At 40.7% G+C, this 17,117-nt stretch overlaps 1 protein-coding gene across 1 annotated transcript in view; it reads left to right on the forward strand.

The window, feature by feature from the left end:
- The window catches only part of Rars2 (arginyl-tRNA synthetase 2, mitochondrial), a 45,564-nt gene that overhangs the window by 10,203 nt on the left and 18,244 nt on the right, over positions 1-17,117 (forward strand). Inside the window, exons 4-8 of the mRNA XM_021222240.2 lie at positions 1,298-1,381; positions 6,107-6,204; positions 9,504-9,559; positions 11,987-12,070; positions 14,240-14,316. Coding sequence (XP_021077899.1) covers positions 1,298-1,381; positions 6,107-6,204; positions 9,504-9,559; positions 11,987-12,070; positions 14,240-14,316 — 399 coding nt within the window. The remainder of the gene's footprint in view (positions 1-1,297; positions 1,382-6,106; positions 6,205-9,503; positions 9,560-11,986; positions 12,071-14,239; positions 14,317-17,117) is intronic.

Raw genomic sequence — 17,117 nt, forward strand, 5'->3', positions numbered from 1 at the left:
GAACTCAGAAATCCGCCTGCCTCTGCCTCCCGAGTGCTGGGATTAAAGGCGTGCGCCACCACACCCGGCCTGTATAGACAGATTTACTTACTCCCCTGAAGCTTGAGTTCCAGACAGTTGTGAGTGCTAGCATAGAGCCCAGGTCCTCTGGAAGACCAGCCAGTTAATGCTCTTAAGATCCGAGCCATCTCCCCAGACCCCTGGATAAAGGCTTGCTTGAATCTAGGAAAACAGGCATGCTATATTAGAAGAGGGTTGCAATTTTTTAAAATAAGTTTTTGAGAAGAACATTAAAAATGAGGCAAAATAATGTCTATGGAAAGATCACAGAGTTGCTAAGTTCTTTCTCATAGGTGGAGTAGATTGAGTGAATGACCAAATCTAAACTGTTTGCTTCAGACCCTGACATAAAGCATGTTGGAAAGTTTTTGTTTTTAATTTTTTATTAATAAGGTTATATGTTACTCAAAGAACTCTAAAAAGTTGAAACCATGAAAATCACTACTGGGAAAATATGTGTATTAAAAATTACTGCTAAAGGAGCTTTGGTAGCAGAGTAATAGTAATTTCAGTATAAAATCACCTGTTTGGGATTTTTTTGGATTTGTTTTTTTGTTTTGTTTTGTTTTTGTTTTTGTTTTTTGTTTTTCGAGACAGGGTTTCTCTGTGTAGCCCTGGCTGTCCTGGAACTCTGTAGACCAAACTGGCCTCGAACTCCGTCTGCCTCTGCCTCTCAAGAGCTGGGATTAAAGGCGTGCGCCACTATGCCCAGCTGTTTTGTTTTTAAGTCAGGATGTAAAATTAATCTAATTACAACACTTAACCATTCCATGTCTTTTAAGTTCTCAGAAATAGAGATTGGTGCTTTTCAGTGACAGCAGGCATCTTGAGTTGCAAAGACTGTCAAAGGATTTGAATGAACACACACAGGGCAAACAGTCTCTCTAAGGCTTCATTCTGTGGGTTGGTCAAGTGCATTAGCAGTGGGTCCTACTTGTGGCTTTCATGAAAGGTGAAAAAGATACAGTGTTCACAGTATGATAGATGGGGAAATTTGAAGTGAAGGAACAGGAAAAGGGAGAGAGAGAATGAACAGCATTTTTGTGAGGAAAAAAGAAAAGAAAATGTGTTTGTGTAAGAATGGTGGGACAGAAAACATTGTCTAACATTGTCCCACCGTAATGCCTGAGAACTGATTCACCTGCTGTCTTGTGAGCCAGTTTCATGCTGTTAGAACCATGTGTCATCAGGTTGGTTCTAGAATATAACCTACTTTACATGATTCATTATTTTTTAGCTCAAGTGTGATACAGTGGTGACAGCCATCAGTGCTGGTCCAAGGACTCTAAATTTCAAAATAAACAGAGAATTATTAACAAAGGTAAGCATGGTATATAGTCTAGTCTATGTGCTTTCTTGCTGTGTTAGCCACACTCATCTTCCAGCTCTGGAACTTGTTTAATCTGGACTGTAGCCTTAAGTTAATATGCTTCAAGTTTAATATTATTATTATTATTATTATTTTTAACTGCCAGTGTTCAGATCCATGGCCTTTGATATGCTAAAGCAAGCCCTGTAGCTCTGGGTTACTGCCCTAGCCCCTGACAGTCGCCTGCTGACCTTAGTGCTGCTGCAGCTCTGCTAGGCTCTTCCTTCCAGCTGTGGCCTTTGTTATTTTATGCTAACTTGACCAATGCCACTTGTGATTTCAACTCTAATTCACTTCGGGGTTTATAGCTTCTGTCTTTCCCACAGTTCTGTCTCCATGATTCCACATAGTGACTGATGCATCATAGATGCCAGATGAATAACTGCTGGATGAATGAATTGCTCTGTGTTAAAAAATATGTTAGTTTCTACTCTCTGGTAATCTATAATTTTATTGGAAGCATAAGGCATCAATTGGAGAAATCATGAGGTAGCTTTTTCTTTTACTAAAACAGTGAACATTAAAGTAAAAAGCTTAAGTCAAGTTTATTTTGTTCAATGTTTTAAAGTTATAATGCATACTTTGACCTATTTTGGCATATTTTTGGCTATATTTTTAAAGAAATATAGCTCACTGTTAGTTTGTTAAGGCTTAGTAAATATGGCAGTCTTGAATTGCAAAATGATTATAAAGCCAAAAGTTTTCTGTCAGTGTTCTAAGTTACAAGGAACAATTGGAGAAAAATGTAATAGGCTTAGCAAAAGCAGCAGGGGAATATGCTGGACTCTGCTCGACTGACCACAGAGAAGCTTCCCAGAAGTTCCCACATACCAAAATCTCTTATCTGATCTACAAGCTGTCTTAAGCAATTACCTAAACAAGCACAGCCTTTATAAGAATTCCAGGTTTGCAGGAACGTCTTATGACTAAGGTCATGCAAAGGCTCTAAAATTCCCAAGGAAGAATTTCCCATAAATCTGACATAACAATTACTGCTTATTTACAAAAGATCACATTCAAGGCTAAGTGGTCATCCTTCCAGAGTAAATGCCAGGTGCAATGGCTCTTGTAAAATTCTGCTACACCTCTGACTGTGGACTCTTTCAAGATTTTTTTTTTTTTAGATTTATGTATATGAGTACACTGTCGTCACTGTCTTCAGACACACCTGAATTGGATCCCATTATAGATGGTCATGAGCCACCATGTGGTTGCTGGGAATTGAACTCAGGGCCTCTGGAAGAGCAGTCAGTGCTCCTATCCTCTAAGCCATCTCTCCAGCCCTCAAGGATTATTTTTAATCTCACACCTTTGCTCCTCCCTCAGTCCTTAATGCTTCTGAAGAGAGTTGGTGTTTTTTCAGATCGTTGGGATTTTATTTTTTCAGTCATCTTTCATTCTGAAGTAAGTCAGCCAGTCAAAAGCCACCCCCAGATGAGACATTCATTTTGAGTGTGTGAAGCAGCACCTACAGCCTGTTATACTTGTCTCCCAGGGCTTCTGCACTCCCCGCAGGGCCCCAGCATGGCTGCTGCACTCCCCTCAGGGCCCCAGCATGCAGCCAAAGCCAGCCTCCAGCACAGAAGTCTTTTGAAATCACTCCGTGGCAGTCCACGGACTTTATCATTCATCACTCTTAAGAGATTCTTTTATAGTTATTTTCCGATTTATGGAAGTGGAAAGGAATCTTGTCAAATATGCCTTCCTTACTTTTAGCCCTTGATAGTAATATTGTCCTTCTTTTGTTTTTCCTTAGTTTGGAGGGGGAGGGGTAGAATTTTACCTTTAAAGCTACTTTAGCTGAAAGAGATAAGATGTATATTTCCAGGAAGAAAACATGTTTGTGTAATAATTTAAAATGTCAATGGCTATGGACTTTTACTTTATTTCAGTTAAGAAACTGTAGAATTTTATCAGTTGTATTAGTTACTACAAATATTTCCATGGCTAGGTGAGGTGGAAAATCCATGATGGTGTAAAGAGCTCTTATTTGGGTACCACACTTAACGCTTGCCAGTAACTTGAAGTCCTTTGTGGGAGACTCTGTAACATCTACGGATGTGTAATTCAGTTAAGAGGGAGAAAAGAAAAAGATGACTTAAATCAATTTCTATTTGCATTTTTTAAAAAAAACAAAGTTATCTTTTTTTTTAAGATTTATTTATTTTATGTATGAGTACACTGTAGTTGTCTTCAGACACACCAGAAGAGAGCATCAGATCCCATTACAGATGGTCGTGAGCCACCATGTGGTTGCTGAAAATTGAACTCAGGACCTCTGGAAGAGTCATCAGTGCTCTTAACCACTGAGCCATCTCTCCAGCCCTCTATTTGCATTTTTTTTAAAATACAGATTAAACCTTATTTTCTTAGGTATATCTCAAAAATTCATGGTGAATAAAATCACATTATTTTTATTTACAAATCCAATTTTGCATGCTCTACCAAGAGGAGGAGAAACTCTCTTGTGACATCAGTAAATAAGTTTTGCCTATAGGCAGTGAATACATCAAGGTGTATTTGTTTATAAACTTGTAGAAATAGTGATTTTACTACTAAAGAATTGACTAGGCACGTTGGTAGTGGCAAATTCCTTAGAGTCCTGTTGACAGGCAAAAGAGAACAGTCAACCAACAGAGTTAGAAAAGAGAATAGTCATGCATAGGAAGGACAGTGACAAACAGAGTAGCAGCCAGTCGGGGTAGCCATCGAGTTCCTTAAGCTCCAATAACAGAAAGCTCAAAGACTTCGTTTCTGATTAAAACCTTTTTTTTTTTTTTTAAAGATTTATTTATTATTATATGTAAGTACACTGTAGCTGTCTTCAGATGCACCAGAAGAGGGTGTCAGATCTCATTATGGATGGTTGTGACCCACCATGTGGTTGCTGGGATTTGAACTCAGAACCTTTGGAAGAGCAGTCAGTGCTCTTAACCACTGAGCCATCTCTCCAGCCCAGATTTAAACCTTTTATGCGAGTATTTACATGAGTACAGCTTACACTCAAATATGCATATTGGTAAATATATTAGATTCTAGTGCTTTTATCTATTAGAACACAATGGAACAATAGCACCTCCTAGACATTTTGAAGTTAAAAAAAAAAATGTTCATTGTAACTGATAGCTTCTAGAAAAGAGAAAGTTAGTTTTCCTCAAAGGTGTGGCCCCTGGTAGGTTGAACATCCATCCACTGGATGGATGCCCACACACTAGAGAGTGTACAGGTAGCATTGCTTAGACTCATGGGTTAAAAAAACAAGACAGTGAGTCGGGGCCTTCCTGTGCCGTGTAGCCTAGCCAGTAACTCAGGTTCACCTGCCCTGGCCTTCCATCTGAGTTGCTGGGTTTACAAGCATGCACCACCTGCCTTACCTCATTTCTTGACTATATTAACTAATTCTTGATAATAAAATTCTTGCCATATGCTACATTTTTAAGGCCCCAGATGAAGTTGGCAATACAAATCCAACAAGAGTAAAAACAATACTTTATAGCAGTAGTTTCAAATCAAACAGCTGGGGGCGAGAAAGATGGCACCAAGAGTTCTTGCTCCTTCAGAGGGTCCAGGTTCAATTTCTAGCACCATCTGCGGCACAAGCTCCTGCCTACTCTTTGGCCTCTGCAGGCAACAGGCACCGTGTGGTCCTCTAGTATACATGTAAACACTCATACAAATAAAAAAAATTAAAATTACACATAGAACTAAGAGACTCTTTTAAAAACTAATAGAAACCTGCATGAAACCATGCATTGTAACCTGTACAGAAATGAACTCTGAACTATGCTGTAGTTCTGTGTTACTAAATAAAAGTTAGCTTGGAAAATGTTATGGAAGTTTCTGACAGATTTCATCTTCCATCTGTAGAGCCAACAGGCATTTAATTACATATTCTTATGTAATTACATATTTGCTAGCTCTATGTGGTATCTTGAGTTAGCACAGAAGCAACAATAGCAGCCACTCAGTAACTTAACACATTCACTTGAATTCGGAGAACTTTTGCTATCTGACTTCTTATCTCCTATGTCCCAGGCTGGCTTTGAACTGGAGGTGTTGCCAATGATGACCTTGAATTTCTGATCTTCTTCTGTACCCTGGGACCAGGTCTATACACTTGCACCACACCTGGTCTATGCAGTGCTGGAGTTGGAACACAAAGATGTGTACATTCAAGGAAAGCACTCTTATCACTGAGCTATTATGACCTTAGGAAAATTAACCTCTGTTCTTTCTAGTTAATAATATAAAACCCTCCTCGCTGTCTTTGTAACATAGTCTTCACTCAGTAACTGATTTGATCCTGCTTTTGGCTCTGGGATTGCTCTTCCCATGGAACTTTTGGCCGTTAGCCTAACCTCACAAAGCTTCACGTTCTGGATCTTGAAGTGCCATTGATGGTTGCTGTACTGTTGAGTGGACTAAATTTATAGTGCCAGAGTAGCCATCGCACTTACCGTCTCACATTGTAAGTGCTCTGAGAGGAGTTAGTGATGTTGATACTAGAGCTGCTGCTGTTGTTGCTGCTGCTGCTGCTGCTGCTGGCAGTTCTATACAGTTCTAAGAAGGAACAAGTTAACAACATTTAGTTTTCAGTAATACACTAGTTGGGATTATTTATTTATCTATATTTATTTATTTATTTATTATCAGTAAATCCCACTCCTGTTTTTTCAGGCAGTATTGCAACAAGTTACTGAAGATGGCTGTAAATATGGGTTAAAAAGTGAACTTTTCTCAGATCTTCCCCAGAAGAGGATTGTGGTTGAATTCAGGTGAGTGACTGTTGCTCTTATGTGCCGATGGGCCTAGCTGACAGGACGGAGAGGATTGTATGTCGGTGATGGAGTTTTCACTGAATTACCCATGGAAAGTTGAAAAGATGAGCGACATTATGTTATCTTGTTAGGATCTTTGTGGATCAGTCACCAAACCATGAATAAAAATGACAAAAATCAATAGTTTATGAATCCAGTATGGGTTTGCCTTCTCCTTTCTTTGTACAGGATCTCCAGTGTTCCAGGCTGGCCTTGAACTGGAGGTGTGGCCAGTGATGACCTTGAACTTCTGAGCTTGCACCTCCTGGGTGCTGGGTTTATGGGCGTGCACCATGACACCAAGTTTATGCAGAGTAGGGGTTGGAACTCGTAAGACTTATTCCGGCAAGAGAGGTGCGTGCTACAGCACGCGTGGGGGTCAGTCCCCCCCCCCCCCAGCTTATATGTGGGTGCAGAGAACTGAACACAGATTGCCAGCTTGCTTGGCAAGCCACTTTACTGTCTTGCCAGCCCAGTTACTACGATTTGTTTGGTTTTATTCTTGTTTTGTTTTTTAAGAACTTGTTTTTCACTTTAGTTAATTTATAAGGCAGCTCACTACTGTATTAAGAGTTTTAACATGAGGCAGGCAGATTTTGTTTTAATTTTTAGTTTTTATTGTATATGTGAGGTAGGTCGGTGTGTGTAATGCAGGTTCATAAATGCAGTGTTGTGCATGCGGTGGTCAGAGGACACCCATGGGTGTATGCCTTGCCTACCTTGTCTGAGAACAGCATTTCTTGTTTGCCTCTGTGCTAGACTAGTTGTGCTTTCAGGGATTCTCTCTTATCTACTGGGATTGCGCCTGATAGCACACCCAGTTTTTACCTGAGCTCTGTGAATGCAAATACAGATTGCTGTCTTTCTGTGCCAAGGATACTTTGTCCAAGTAGCCCCTGAGGGTTTTGGTTTGGTTTTTGTTGTTGTTGTTGTTGTTTTGTTTTGTTTTGTTTTTTGTCTGTTTTTGTTTTTGTTTTTTTGAGACAGGGTTTCTCTTTGTAGCTCCAGCTGTCCTAGAAATCACTCTGTAGACCAGGCTGGTCTTGAATTTAGAAATCTGCCTGTCTCTGCCTCCTGAGTGCTGGGATTAAAGGTGTGTGCCACCACGCCCCCAAGTTTTCAATTTGTTTCTACATAGTCTTCAGATAAATTTCTAATACATCATAAATAAAACCATCTAATACTTAATCTGTCATGAAATAATCAAAACTGTAAAGGAAACATTAATAACTAACATCTTCACAGTATAGCTGACTAGTTGACAAAGAAAATTACCAAAAGTCTTTATCTTCCAAAAGAAGACTCCTAATGAATTACTTCCCCACTTAGAAAGACAAGGCTCCCTAGAGTCCCCTTTCTTCTGCTGCATTACTTCTGGGGACAGTACGGGTGCACTTGCATGCACATACACATGCACTACTAAGGCCAGATGTCAGCCTTGGGTGTTTCCTCGGGTGGTGATGTTCCTCACGTGCATCCACCTTGGCTTTGAGACAGGTTCCCTCACTTGGCCTAGAACTCACCGATTAGGCCACCACGGCTGTCAGTTAGCTGCCAGGAGTACACTTTTCTCTTCCTCCTCAGCACTGCTGTTATAGCAGCATACCATCAAGCCGTCGTGCACGGGTTCTGGAGGTCGGATTCAGTCAGGGCCTCATGCTGCTCAGTCAAGCAGCTTTCCTGACGGAGCTGTCTCCCCTCTGACATTTTCAAAAGCTATGGGAAATGTCTTGTGTTTACTACCTCACTTTTGTTCCTCAGGTACTTTTTAAAAATTTAGTTATGATTACAAATTGGACAGTCAGAGAAGGGTTTTCCAAACTGCACATGTACTCTGCACTTAGAGCTAAGGGCAGACACTGGAAGACAGAAAACCGTTTATAACTCAGGATGACTGCTGAGATGGTTGCCCTGCCCATAGGGGTCAGTCTGTGCAACGTAATCATAGCGTTTAAACCTGAGTTTAGAGGTTTGTTTGTGTAACAAAGAGAAAGAGGACTTCAAACAACCCTTCGTGCTGGAGGACAAGACACTAAGGAGCAGTCCTCATCCTGGTGAGCATGCTGTGTGCTGCAGAGCTCACCACGTGTGTTTAGAACCAAGGCTGTGGTGAAGTTTTGCAGGGCAACACAGGCAAGCCTTGCTGGAAGCACCGCAGAGCCATTATGTGTTTGATCCTGCACGGGCCTTCTGAAACTTGCTCCAATCTCCTTGCCCAAGAATTTTAATTTTTTTTTTTTTAAGATTTATTTATTTATTATATGTAAGGACACTGTAGCTGTCTTCAGACACTCCAGAAGAGGGAGTCAGATCCTGTTACAGATGGTTATGAGCCACCATGTGGTTGCTGGGATTTGAACTCTGCACCTTCGGAAGAGCAGTCGGGTGCTCTTACCCACTGAGCCATCTCACCAGCCCAAAATTTAAATTTTTTAACTTACATTTATTTATTTGTGTGTGTGAGAGAGAGCATTTGTGTACTGCGCATGCATGGAGGTCAGAGGGCAAATGTGGGAGTCACTTCTCCTCTGAACATGTGGAAATTCGTTAATCAGGCTGTCAGCAGGCATCCTTACTGGCCCTGCCTAAGAATTTTTATAAAACCTTGGGTACTGGCCGGGCGTGGTGGCGCATTCCTTTAATCCCAGCACTCGGGAGGCAGAGGCAGGTGGATTTCTGAGTTCGAGGCCAGCCTGGTCTACAAAGTGAGTTCCAGGACAGCCAGGGCTATACAGAGAAACCCTGTCTCGAAAAAACCAAAAAAAAAAAAAAAAACCTTGGGTACATAGGTAAATAAAATATAAAACAGGAATATAAATTAACATTTAGTGGTATAATAATTTATTTTAAAACAGTAATTTACGTAAAAACTTAATACCATTTGCTAATTTGCATACTAATGTGACAAATACATTTACTTTTATACAAAGAATTAAACCTTAGCTTAATGTTTAGTACTATAGAACATTTAACAGAAGTTTAACATATAGTTTCTCTCCAGCACTTTTATCTCCTTAATCTAAAAATAATTTGTTTGTGCCATTTCTGTATATCAAGACTACATTATGGACCACACAATCAATAATTGTTGGTCAGAATAAGGTGATTCTTTTCAAATTCTACTTCATCCTGTTATCGAGTTGTCAAAAGCCCTGCTCCCTATTTATGGCAATCTACAGACATAATCTATACATTGTCTAGTTGATTCTCAAAATTTTTGTTATTGAAATAAGAAAATATTCTTGCAATTTTTGCAGTTCGCCTAATATTGCCAAAAAATTTCATGTTGGACATCTGCGCTCCACCATCATAGGTAAGTGTTCCCTTCAACAGGAAATACTAAACAAGCCTTTGGTGATGTGGATAAGAATGCAGTGTAATGGTCAAGAGTTTAAATAAAAGGAAGGAAAGGAAGCCTCCCCAAAATGTAAATTTATATGAGCATAATCCTAAGTAAATTTTGCACTAAATAGGAAAATGGGTTTACAGATTAAAAACCAAAATTTATTTCAGCAGAAAAAGACTTAGAAATCAGTTTTCAGTGGTATATGTGTTGTGATTTTAACCGTTATCCTTATGGAAAACTAACAGAGGTAAAAAATAAAAAAATTGTCACAAATTATTTCTGTGGGATTGGCAGAAATATTTCAGATTTTTTGTTCACATTTTTTGTTTTAAATAAATTCACTTTCCGCACTTGGTAATTTTCAATACTAAAATTTCTATAAGAAATTTTAGGAATACTAAAACCACTTCATAGTTGGAAAGCTTCAGTGTATAATATGCTTTTTTAAGTGTGTGTGTGTGTGTGTGTGTGTGTGTGTGTGTGTGTGAGAGAGAGAGAGAGAGAGAGAGAGAGAGAGAGAGAGAGAAGGAGAGAGGAGAGAGAGAGAGAAGGAGAGAGAAAGAGAGACACACACACAAACTGCTCACAGAATCCAGAAGTGGGTATTGACCCGCCTAGAGTTTGAGTTACAGCTGGTTATGAGCCACCCAGCGCGTGTAGGGAACGGAATTCTCATGCTCACAAGAGCACCAAGCATAGCAAACACAACCACTGAGCCATCTCTCAGGTTCTGCCCTCTACCTACTTACATTGTCTTGTAGTACTGTAGTTCACACCAGCGTAGAATTGTGCAGTATTAGAATCGGTGTTCATTTATGAAGTATATATTGAGGAAGAGAGTAAATTTCAGGACACAGGAGAAAGAGACAGAGTGGATGGTGAGAGAGGAAAGCACGAAACCCAAACATGGTCAAGTCTGTTGCTCTAAACAGTCAACAGAAACTCAGCTGGTAAAGTCTTTTAAGACAGCCAGTTAATAGAGCTCCCAGCTGAGCGCCTCCTCAGCTGAGACTTGCAAGTATAAGAACAAGCAGCAACAGCCAGAGGGAATGACAAGTCAGACCCTCACCACTTCCAGCTGAACCAAGCTGGGATGTTGAGGTGGTCAGCTCGAGTTTCCCATTGAGCCTGCTGGGCTTCGTGTCGCTGAACTCCAGCTTCTCTTTCTGTCCTATAAGTGCTTTTACGTCACAGGATAAACTTCTGTTGGAGAAGATTTACCATCTAGCTCTTTGGAAGGTCAGCGTTTTTCCTCGTGGACTGCACTCCTCCCTCCGTGTCACAGAGATAGGGAACCAGCCCGTTCTCAATGAGCCAACGAGCTTGGGTCTCAGTGGAGACAGACGGTTTCTCAGTGAGTTTGAACCTCACATGACAGTTTACAAATATAATGTACATTTTCCCCACTTAATGTAGCTTTGTTTGGTAAGAACAATTAGCTAAGATTTGTGTAGAAGAAATTCTTACTTTGTAAGATCACATGAATAAAGTATTTCTGGCTGGGATCTGAGAGTCCTATTAGGAGCCGTATACAGATATTTAGGTGTATTTGTGAGACAACAGTATTCTAAGAAAAGTAGATATACAAAGCAGCTGAAAAAGATTCTTCCTGCCGAGACTATGTAAATTTGGAAGCTGTAGACCTAGAGATGCTTACAAAGAAGGAAGATGCTGTAACTCACATTAGGCTGTTTCTACCTTTGATCCTGTTGCTTTGTGACAGGGTCTCATTTGTAGCCCAGGTTGGCCTGGAGCTACTATGTAGTCCAGACTGAGCATGAACTTTTAGCAGTCCTCTTGCCTCAAACTCCTAAATGCTAGGATTATGACTGCTTGCCAACAAGCCACTATATTTAAATCAGGAAATGGTTTATTATAGAATCTTGAATGACTTGCAGCGTTATTGGGAGGGCTAAAGAGAGTTTTAATTGTGCTGGCATGAGTGACTCTGAGGAGTATCTCACAGACCAAGGTATACACGAATGCAGAGCATCTGACCCCTTGGAGTTAGAGTTGCAGGTAGCTGTGAGCTTCCTGATCTGGGAGCTTGGAACCAAACTTGGGTCCTCTGGAAGAGCAGCCAGCAATCTTAACTGCTGGGCCATTTCTCTAGCCCCCTAAATGCCATATTCATTAATTACTGAGATTCTGTTCTCTCTTGGTCTTGGGATTAGCTAAGAGTGATTACTCTAGTGTTTCTAAGTGCCCATAGTGATGCTGATGAAAATTGTCTTCTCATGAAAATTATGGGAACCTTTGGAATAACATCTCTCTAAGTAATAGAAGTTTTATTAAAAGGGTTTTTCTATCTTATAACTTGATAATAGAGAAGTACAAAGTTTTAAAGCCAAAAATGGATAAACTAATATAAGATTATATTTTATCTATGACTAGGAAATTTTATAGCAAATCTAAAAAAAGCTTTAGGACATCAAGTAACAAGAATAAATTACATTGGAGATTGGGGCATGCAGTTTGGTAAGTATCTTTGACATGCTTTTCATTTTATTATATGGCTTAATCGTATCAAGTACTATGTCACTTTGTCGTCTATATAGAATGTAGACAATCCCTATTGGATAAAATATCTGTGATGCTAGGAATTGAACCTGGAGTCTCATGTATATCTAGAACATGTACTACCACTGACCTGTATCTGCCTATCAACTTACATATTCTGTATAAATCTCACCATATAATTAATTGGCATGTTTAGAGCAGTACCTAATAAATTAGTACACTTAACACATACATTAAGCCTTTAATAAAAAAGAGTAGCTTACGTTTATTGGTTAAACATAGGAATGAATACACAGAGAAGAAATAAGTCTCTAGCCATTTTTAAATCTCATGAGTTCCAACACCTCCCCACCTCTTCACCCCCACCACGCTACCCCCCACTCCCACACCCAGACCATCCTATGAGACTTTGGATCTGTTACTCTATGAGTGAGTAGCCCAGAGAGGAAACAGTGTCATGTTTTAGCTTTCTCTTGAACTCTCCATTGGAGTAGGTGGAGGTGGAAAGGAAACAGAAGGACAAGAGTGGGCCCCAAGGAGTTGCATGCCATCAATCATGTTTATTCAGAAACACTGTTCATATAACATGTAGGTATAAGGGGGACAAGGCAGGTGAAGTTGTTAATGTTGGAAAGGACTGCTTGTACACTGAGTGCAATCTCTAAGATCATACTATGCTACTGTATTCTATGACAGAGCCTTTGCATATCACCACACTCCTAGAAGGCAGCTCTTCTCTGTAAAAGTGGGGTTTATCCTTCTGTCCCCAAGCTCCCAAAATAACGACTCCGAGACTCCAATTATATTTACAGATAGCTTGGCTATAAGCTTTAGCTGTCCTCCATCTAGCTCATTTATTATCGTCCCGTATGCTATTCTAACTGCCATGTGGCTGGTTCCTCTGTTCACTTCCCATGCTTCTGTCCTTCTCCATGTGCCTTGGCAAATCCCTGTGCTGCTCTCTATCCACTGCCAGATGTCCCACCTCCTATTTTCTTTCTCAGCTCATTGGCCATAAGTTTTTATTGACAGGTGATGCCTATAAGAGATACTCTCTACACTCAGCTAGGATTTTTGAAGTAGCACCCTATGTGCTCTTTTCTCCACAAGACGCTAATTTCTTGAGGGTTTAGGCTATGCCTTAATTATTTTTTTATCCACTCAGTGATGAATGGCTCTGTTTACGGTACTAATAGCAAAGCTAAGTGATATTGTAAGCATTTTCCAAAAGCATATGGCTTCAAAGAAGCTTTCTCATAAGAGGTTTATCATAACCTTCTCTTATGAATAGTATTATTTCAGTTACTAAAAAGTGTTTCCAGACCTTAAAAATAGAGCTTAACCCTGTTCATAGTCTGCTCACTATAGAAGACACAGAGAACGTGCCCTCTGTTTCAAAAATCTGCTGTCAGTTCACAGCAGCTGGTAGTCAAAAGTTTAAACTAGGGTACAACAATCAAGACTTCCTAGGTAGTCCACTGTTTATTCTTTTGACTGGTCTAAACAAGTCACAGCAACAGCAGTGTGTGACAAGTAGTCAGCAGATTCTGGCTGCAGGGTTTTCAGTAGTATTTTTCTAGAAAGGAATTCTGTAATTAATGATCTGCCAGCATCCCATTACAGCCATCATTGTAGAATTGATATTCTTCCAGCTCTCCCCTTTGAGAGTTGGCACATGGTTGCTGTGCACAGAACTAGCTTTTCAGCATGTATTAGACCGAATGCTACATGGAGCAGCCTTTACCTTTCCCATCTTTTTAGTCCACGCTTCCCATCTTTCCACATTCTGCTTCTGTTACCCTGAATCATAATCACATTTGTTTTTCTTTTGAAATACAAAATTCTAGATCTTTGAGATCTAGAATATTGCATATTCTCATGTGCAATTGCCTTCTACTCTGTGCCGACTCTCATTTAGAAAAATGAGCATTATCTTCTTATTTCAGAAGGCAGAGAGTCCATGGTGCTGGGGAGGTGTGGGACGGGAAGTAGCTGGTCATGCTGATTTGGCAGTCGGGGTGCAGTACAGGTCTGAGAAGTTCACCTCCTTATAGAATTATACCTGTTGGTCACAGTGACTCTTCTCTACTATTTTTTGTAATTTATTTTAATTCATTATCTTGATAGGTCTGCTGGGAACTGGGTTCCAGCTGTTTGGCTATGAAGAGAAACTCCAGACCAATCCTTTACAGCATCTCTTTGATGTAAGTTGGTTAGATAACCATAATAGGGATTTCCCCCAAAGGTTGACTTGAGGACACAGTTTTCCCTCACTGTACACGTAGCCTAAACCAGCCTAGGGTAGATAAGCTTTTCTGTTCTTCGTTTCTGGACATACTTGAATAGAAAGTGTCTAAGTTTGGTTGTTGTCCAAGGCAGGGAAGCGTACACTGTTGTTTCAGGAGAGGTGGCTGTACACCCCAATTCAGGTTGGGGGGGAGGGTTCTAAGGTTACTAGGTGCATTGTTTGAGAGAGAAGTGTGTACATAAAACTATTATCCTGGATTTTTGTCAGCTTGTCACAAGCTAGAGTCATCTGAAAGAAGGGATTCTCAGCTAAGAAAATGCCTCTATCAAATTGCCTATAGGCAAGTGTGAGGGGTAGTCTCTTGATTAATGGTCCATGTGGGTGGCGCTGCCACTTTAGTTCCTACCTCTAGGTTCCTGCCTTAAAGTCCTTCCCCTCAGCACTGGGCTGTAATTGGAATGAGTAAATCAAATAAACCCTTTGCTTCCCAAGTTGCTTTTGGTCAAGGTGTTTTATTACAGCCATAGAACCCTAGCTAGGACAGAAATTGATTCCAGGAGCATCCCCTATAGGGCCTGCCAGAGCCTCAGACAGCATTCCTAACTGCAGCTGACATTTCAAGCCCTAGCAGCTCACCTGATCCTATGGTCCTGTGGTGAAGCCGCATGCATAGCAGTCGGGGCTGTTGAAGAGCCTCCTATTCCATCCAGGTCCTACCCAAAGCTAGCAGCTTTCCAAGTCACTTGGTATATGGGCCAGAGTACCATACCCAAGTGAGGAATATGTTGCCTCCAAACTCTGGTTAGGTCGTCTAAAAGTGTTGTACTTCCCTCAGCGGTGAGAGGGGCCACATGGAACAACTTTTCCTTTGCTTTAGAAGGGATACTCTGCATCTCCATGCCACCTAGTAATGTAGAAGGCATAATGAAAAAGCATTTGATAGATTAATAGCTGCACACCATGGAGCATGTCTGCGGACTATTGCTGTGACAGACCTGACCATGTGTTCTGAAGGATTATGGGAGTGTTTGAAAATTTGAGCTAGAAAAGCTGTTGACTACTTGGTGCCCATTAAGCTATTGTGGAAACTTAGAAAATAAAGCTGAGAAAGGCGTTGTTAATGGAGGCTTGCACGTGAAGCTGCAGAAGGAAGTTTGAGAATTCCTCAAAGAATATCAGGAGGACTGTTTATTGTAATATTTTGAATTAACGATCTGTGTTTCTGGTCAGTGGCTTTGAGGAATCAGCTGTGATTAAGAGACCAGAGTCATTCAGTTGAAGCATTCTTGTTTGACTCTGCCAATCAATTCTGGTTACCTGGTTCATTACTGAGGAAGCCAAGGCAGGAACTGATGCAGAGGCCATGGAGGGGGACTGCTTACTGGCTTGCCCCCCATGGCTTGCTTGCTCAGCCTGCTTTCTTATATACCTAGGACTTCCTGCCCTTGTCCGTCATCAGTCAAGTCAGTATCCCACAGGTTTGCCTGTAGGCTACTCAGATGAGCACTGTATCTCAGCTGAGATTCCCCCCGCTCAGGTGAGTGTAGCTTGTGTTGAGTTTACAGAGGACCAGCCAGTACAGTGTGTCAGGTTGTCAGTGGGTCAGTTGTCTTGTCCTGATTTGTTTCTATTGCCTATCCTCATCAATCTGGCACCTTTAAGAACACATAACTGTGGTTAATCATTTTTTGCTAGAGATACTAAGTTGTTTTACTAGCATGTATGCCATGTGTAGCACATTTGCCATGTGGAGAGTATGGAAGTTACAGAACAACTTTTGGGAGTTGACTCTCCTTTCCTCTTTATTTGGGATCAGGCAACTGAACTCACATCATCAACCATGAATATCAAGGACTTTTATCAGCCAATCCATCTTGCTTGATACAGATTTTAGAACTTGCTTCATTGCATACTGCTTATTCAATTTCATGGAAAATTTCTTGTGGGATACAGCAGCAACCTGTCATAATGTTAATAGACTTAGGAGTTATAATCTGTGCCCCGACAAGCCAGGTTTGGCTACCCATCCTTGATAAGCCAATTGAAAGTCATATTAATAGTGAAAAATAGGAATAGATTTATTTCATATGGCTACATTGGACTGGAATTACAGTTGTGAACTGCTGTGTGGGTGCTGAGAATTGAACTCATGTCCTGGGGGGAGAACAGCTTCTAAATACTGAGCCATCTCTCCATAACATCTTTGTTTTAATTACTTTTAGAAGGGCTAGAATAAGCATCTCCATCCGAGTTTGAAATACGATCTTGCCTCAAACTAATTTGGGAGTTTCTATTTTAGTTACTTTTCTATTGCTGTAAAAAGCACAACAACAAAAGCAATTTATAAAAGAAAGCATTTAATTCAGAGCTTGCTTACAGTTTCAGAGGGTTTGTTGTTTTTCCTCAAGACCGGGTTTCTCTGTGTAGCCCTGGCTGTCCTGGAACTCACTCTGTAGACTAGGCTGGCCTCAAACTCAGAAATCCACCTGCCTCTGCCTCCCGAGTGCTGGGATTAAAGGCGTGCGCCACCACTGCCTGGCTTCTTGCAATTTTCAAATGACTAATGTATCTGTATTTTTTACAGATGAGAAATGCAAATTTTCACACTAGTAAGCCATCTCACATACGTAGCCTTATTGCTGAGTTCACCAGTTAGAATAGGCTGGCTGGGCTGGTGAGATGGCTCAGTGGGTAAGAGCACCCGACTGCTCTTCCGAAGGTCCAGAGTTCAAATCCCAGCAACCACATGGTGGCTCA

Source organism: Mus pahari, chromosome 22, assembly GCF_900095145.1.
Source record: "Mus pahari chromosome 22, PAHARI_EIJ_v1.1, whole genome shotgun sequence".
NCBI lineage: Eukaryota > Metazoa > Chordata > Mammalia > Rodentia > Muridae > Mus > Mus pahari.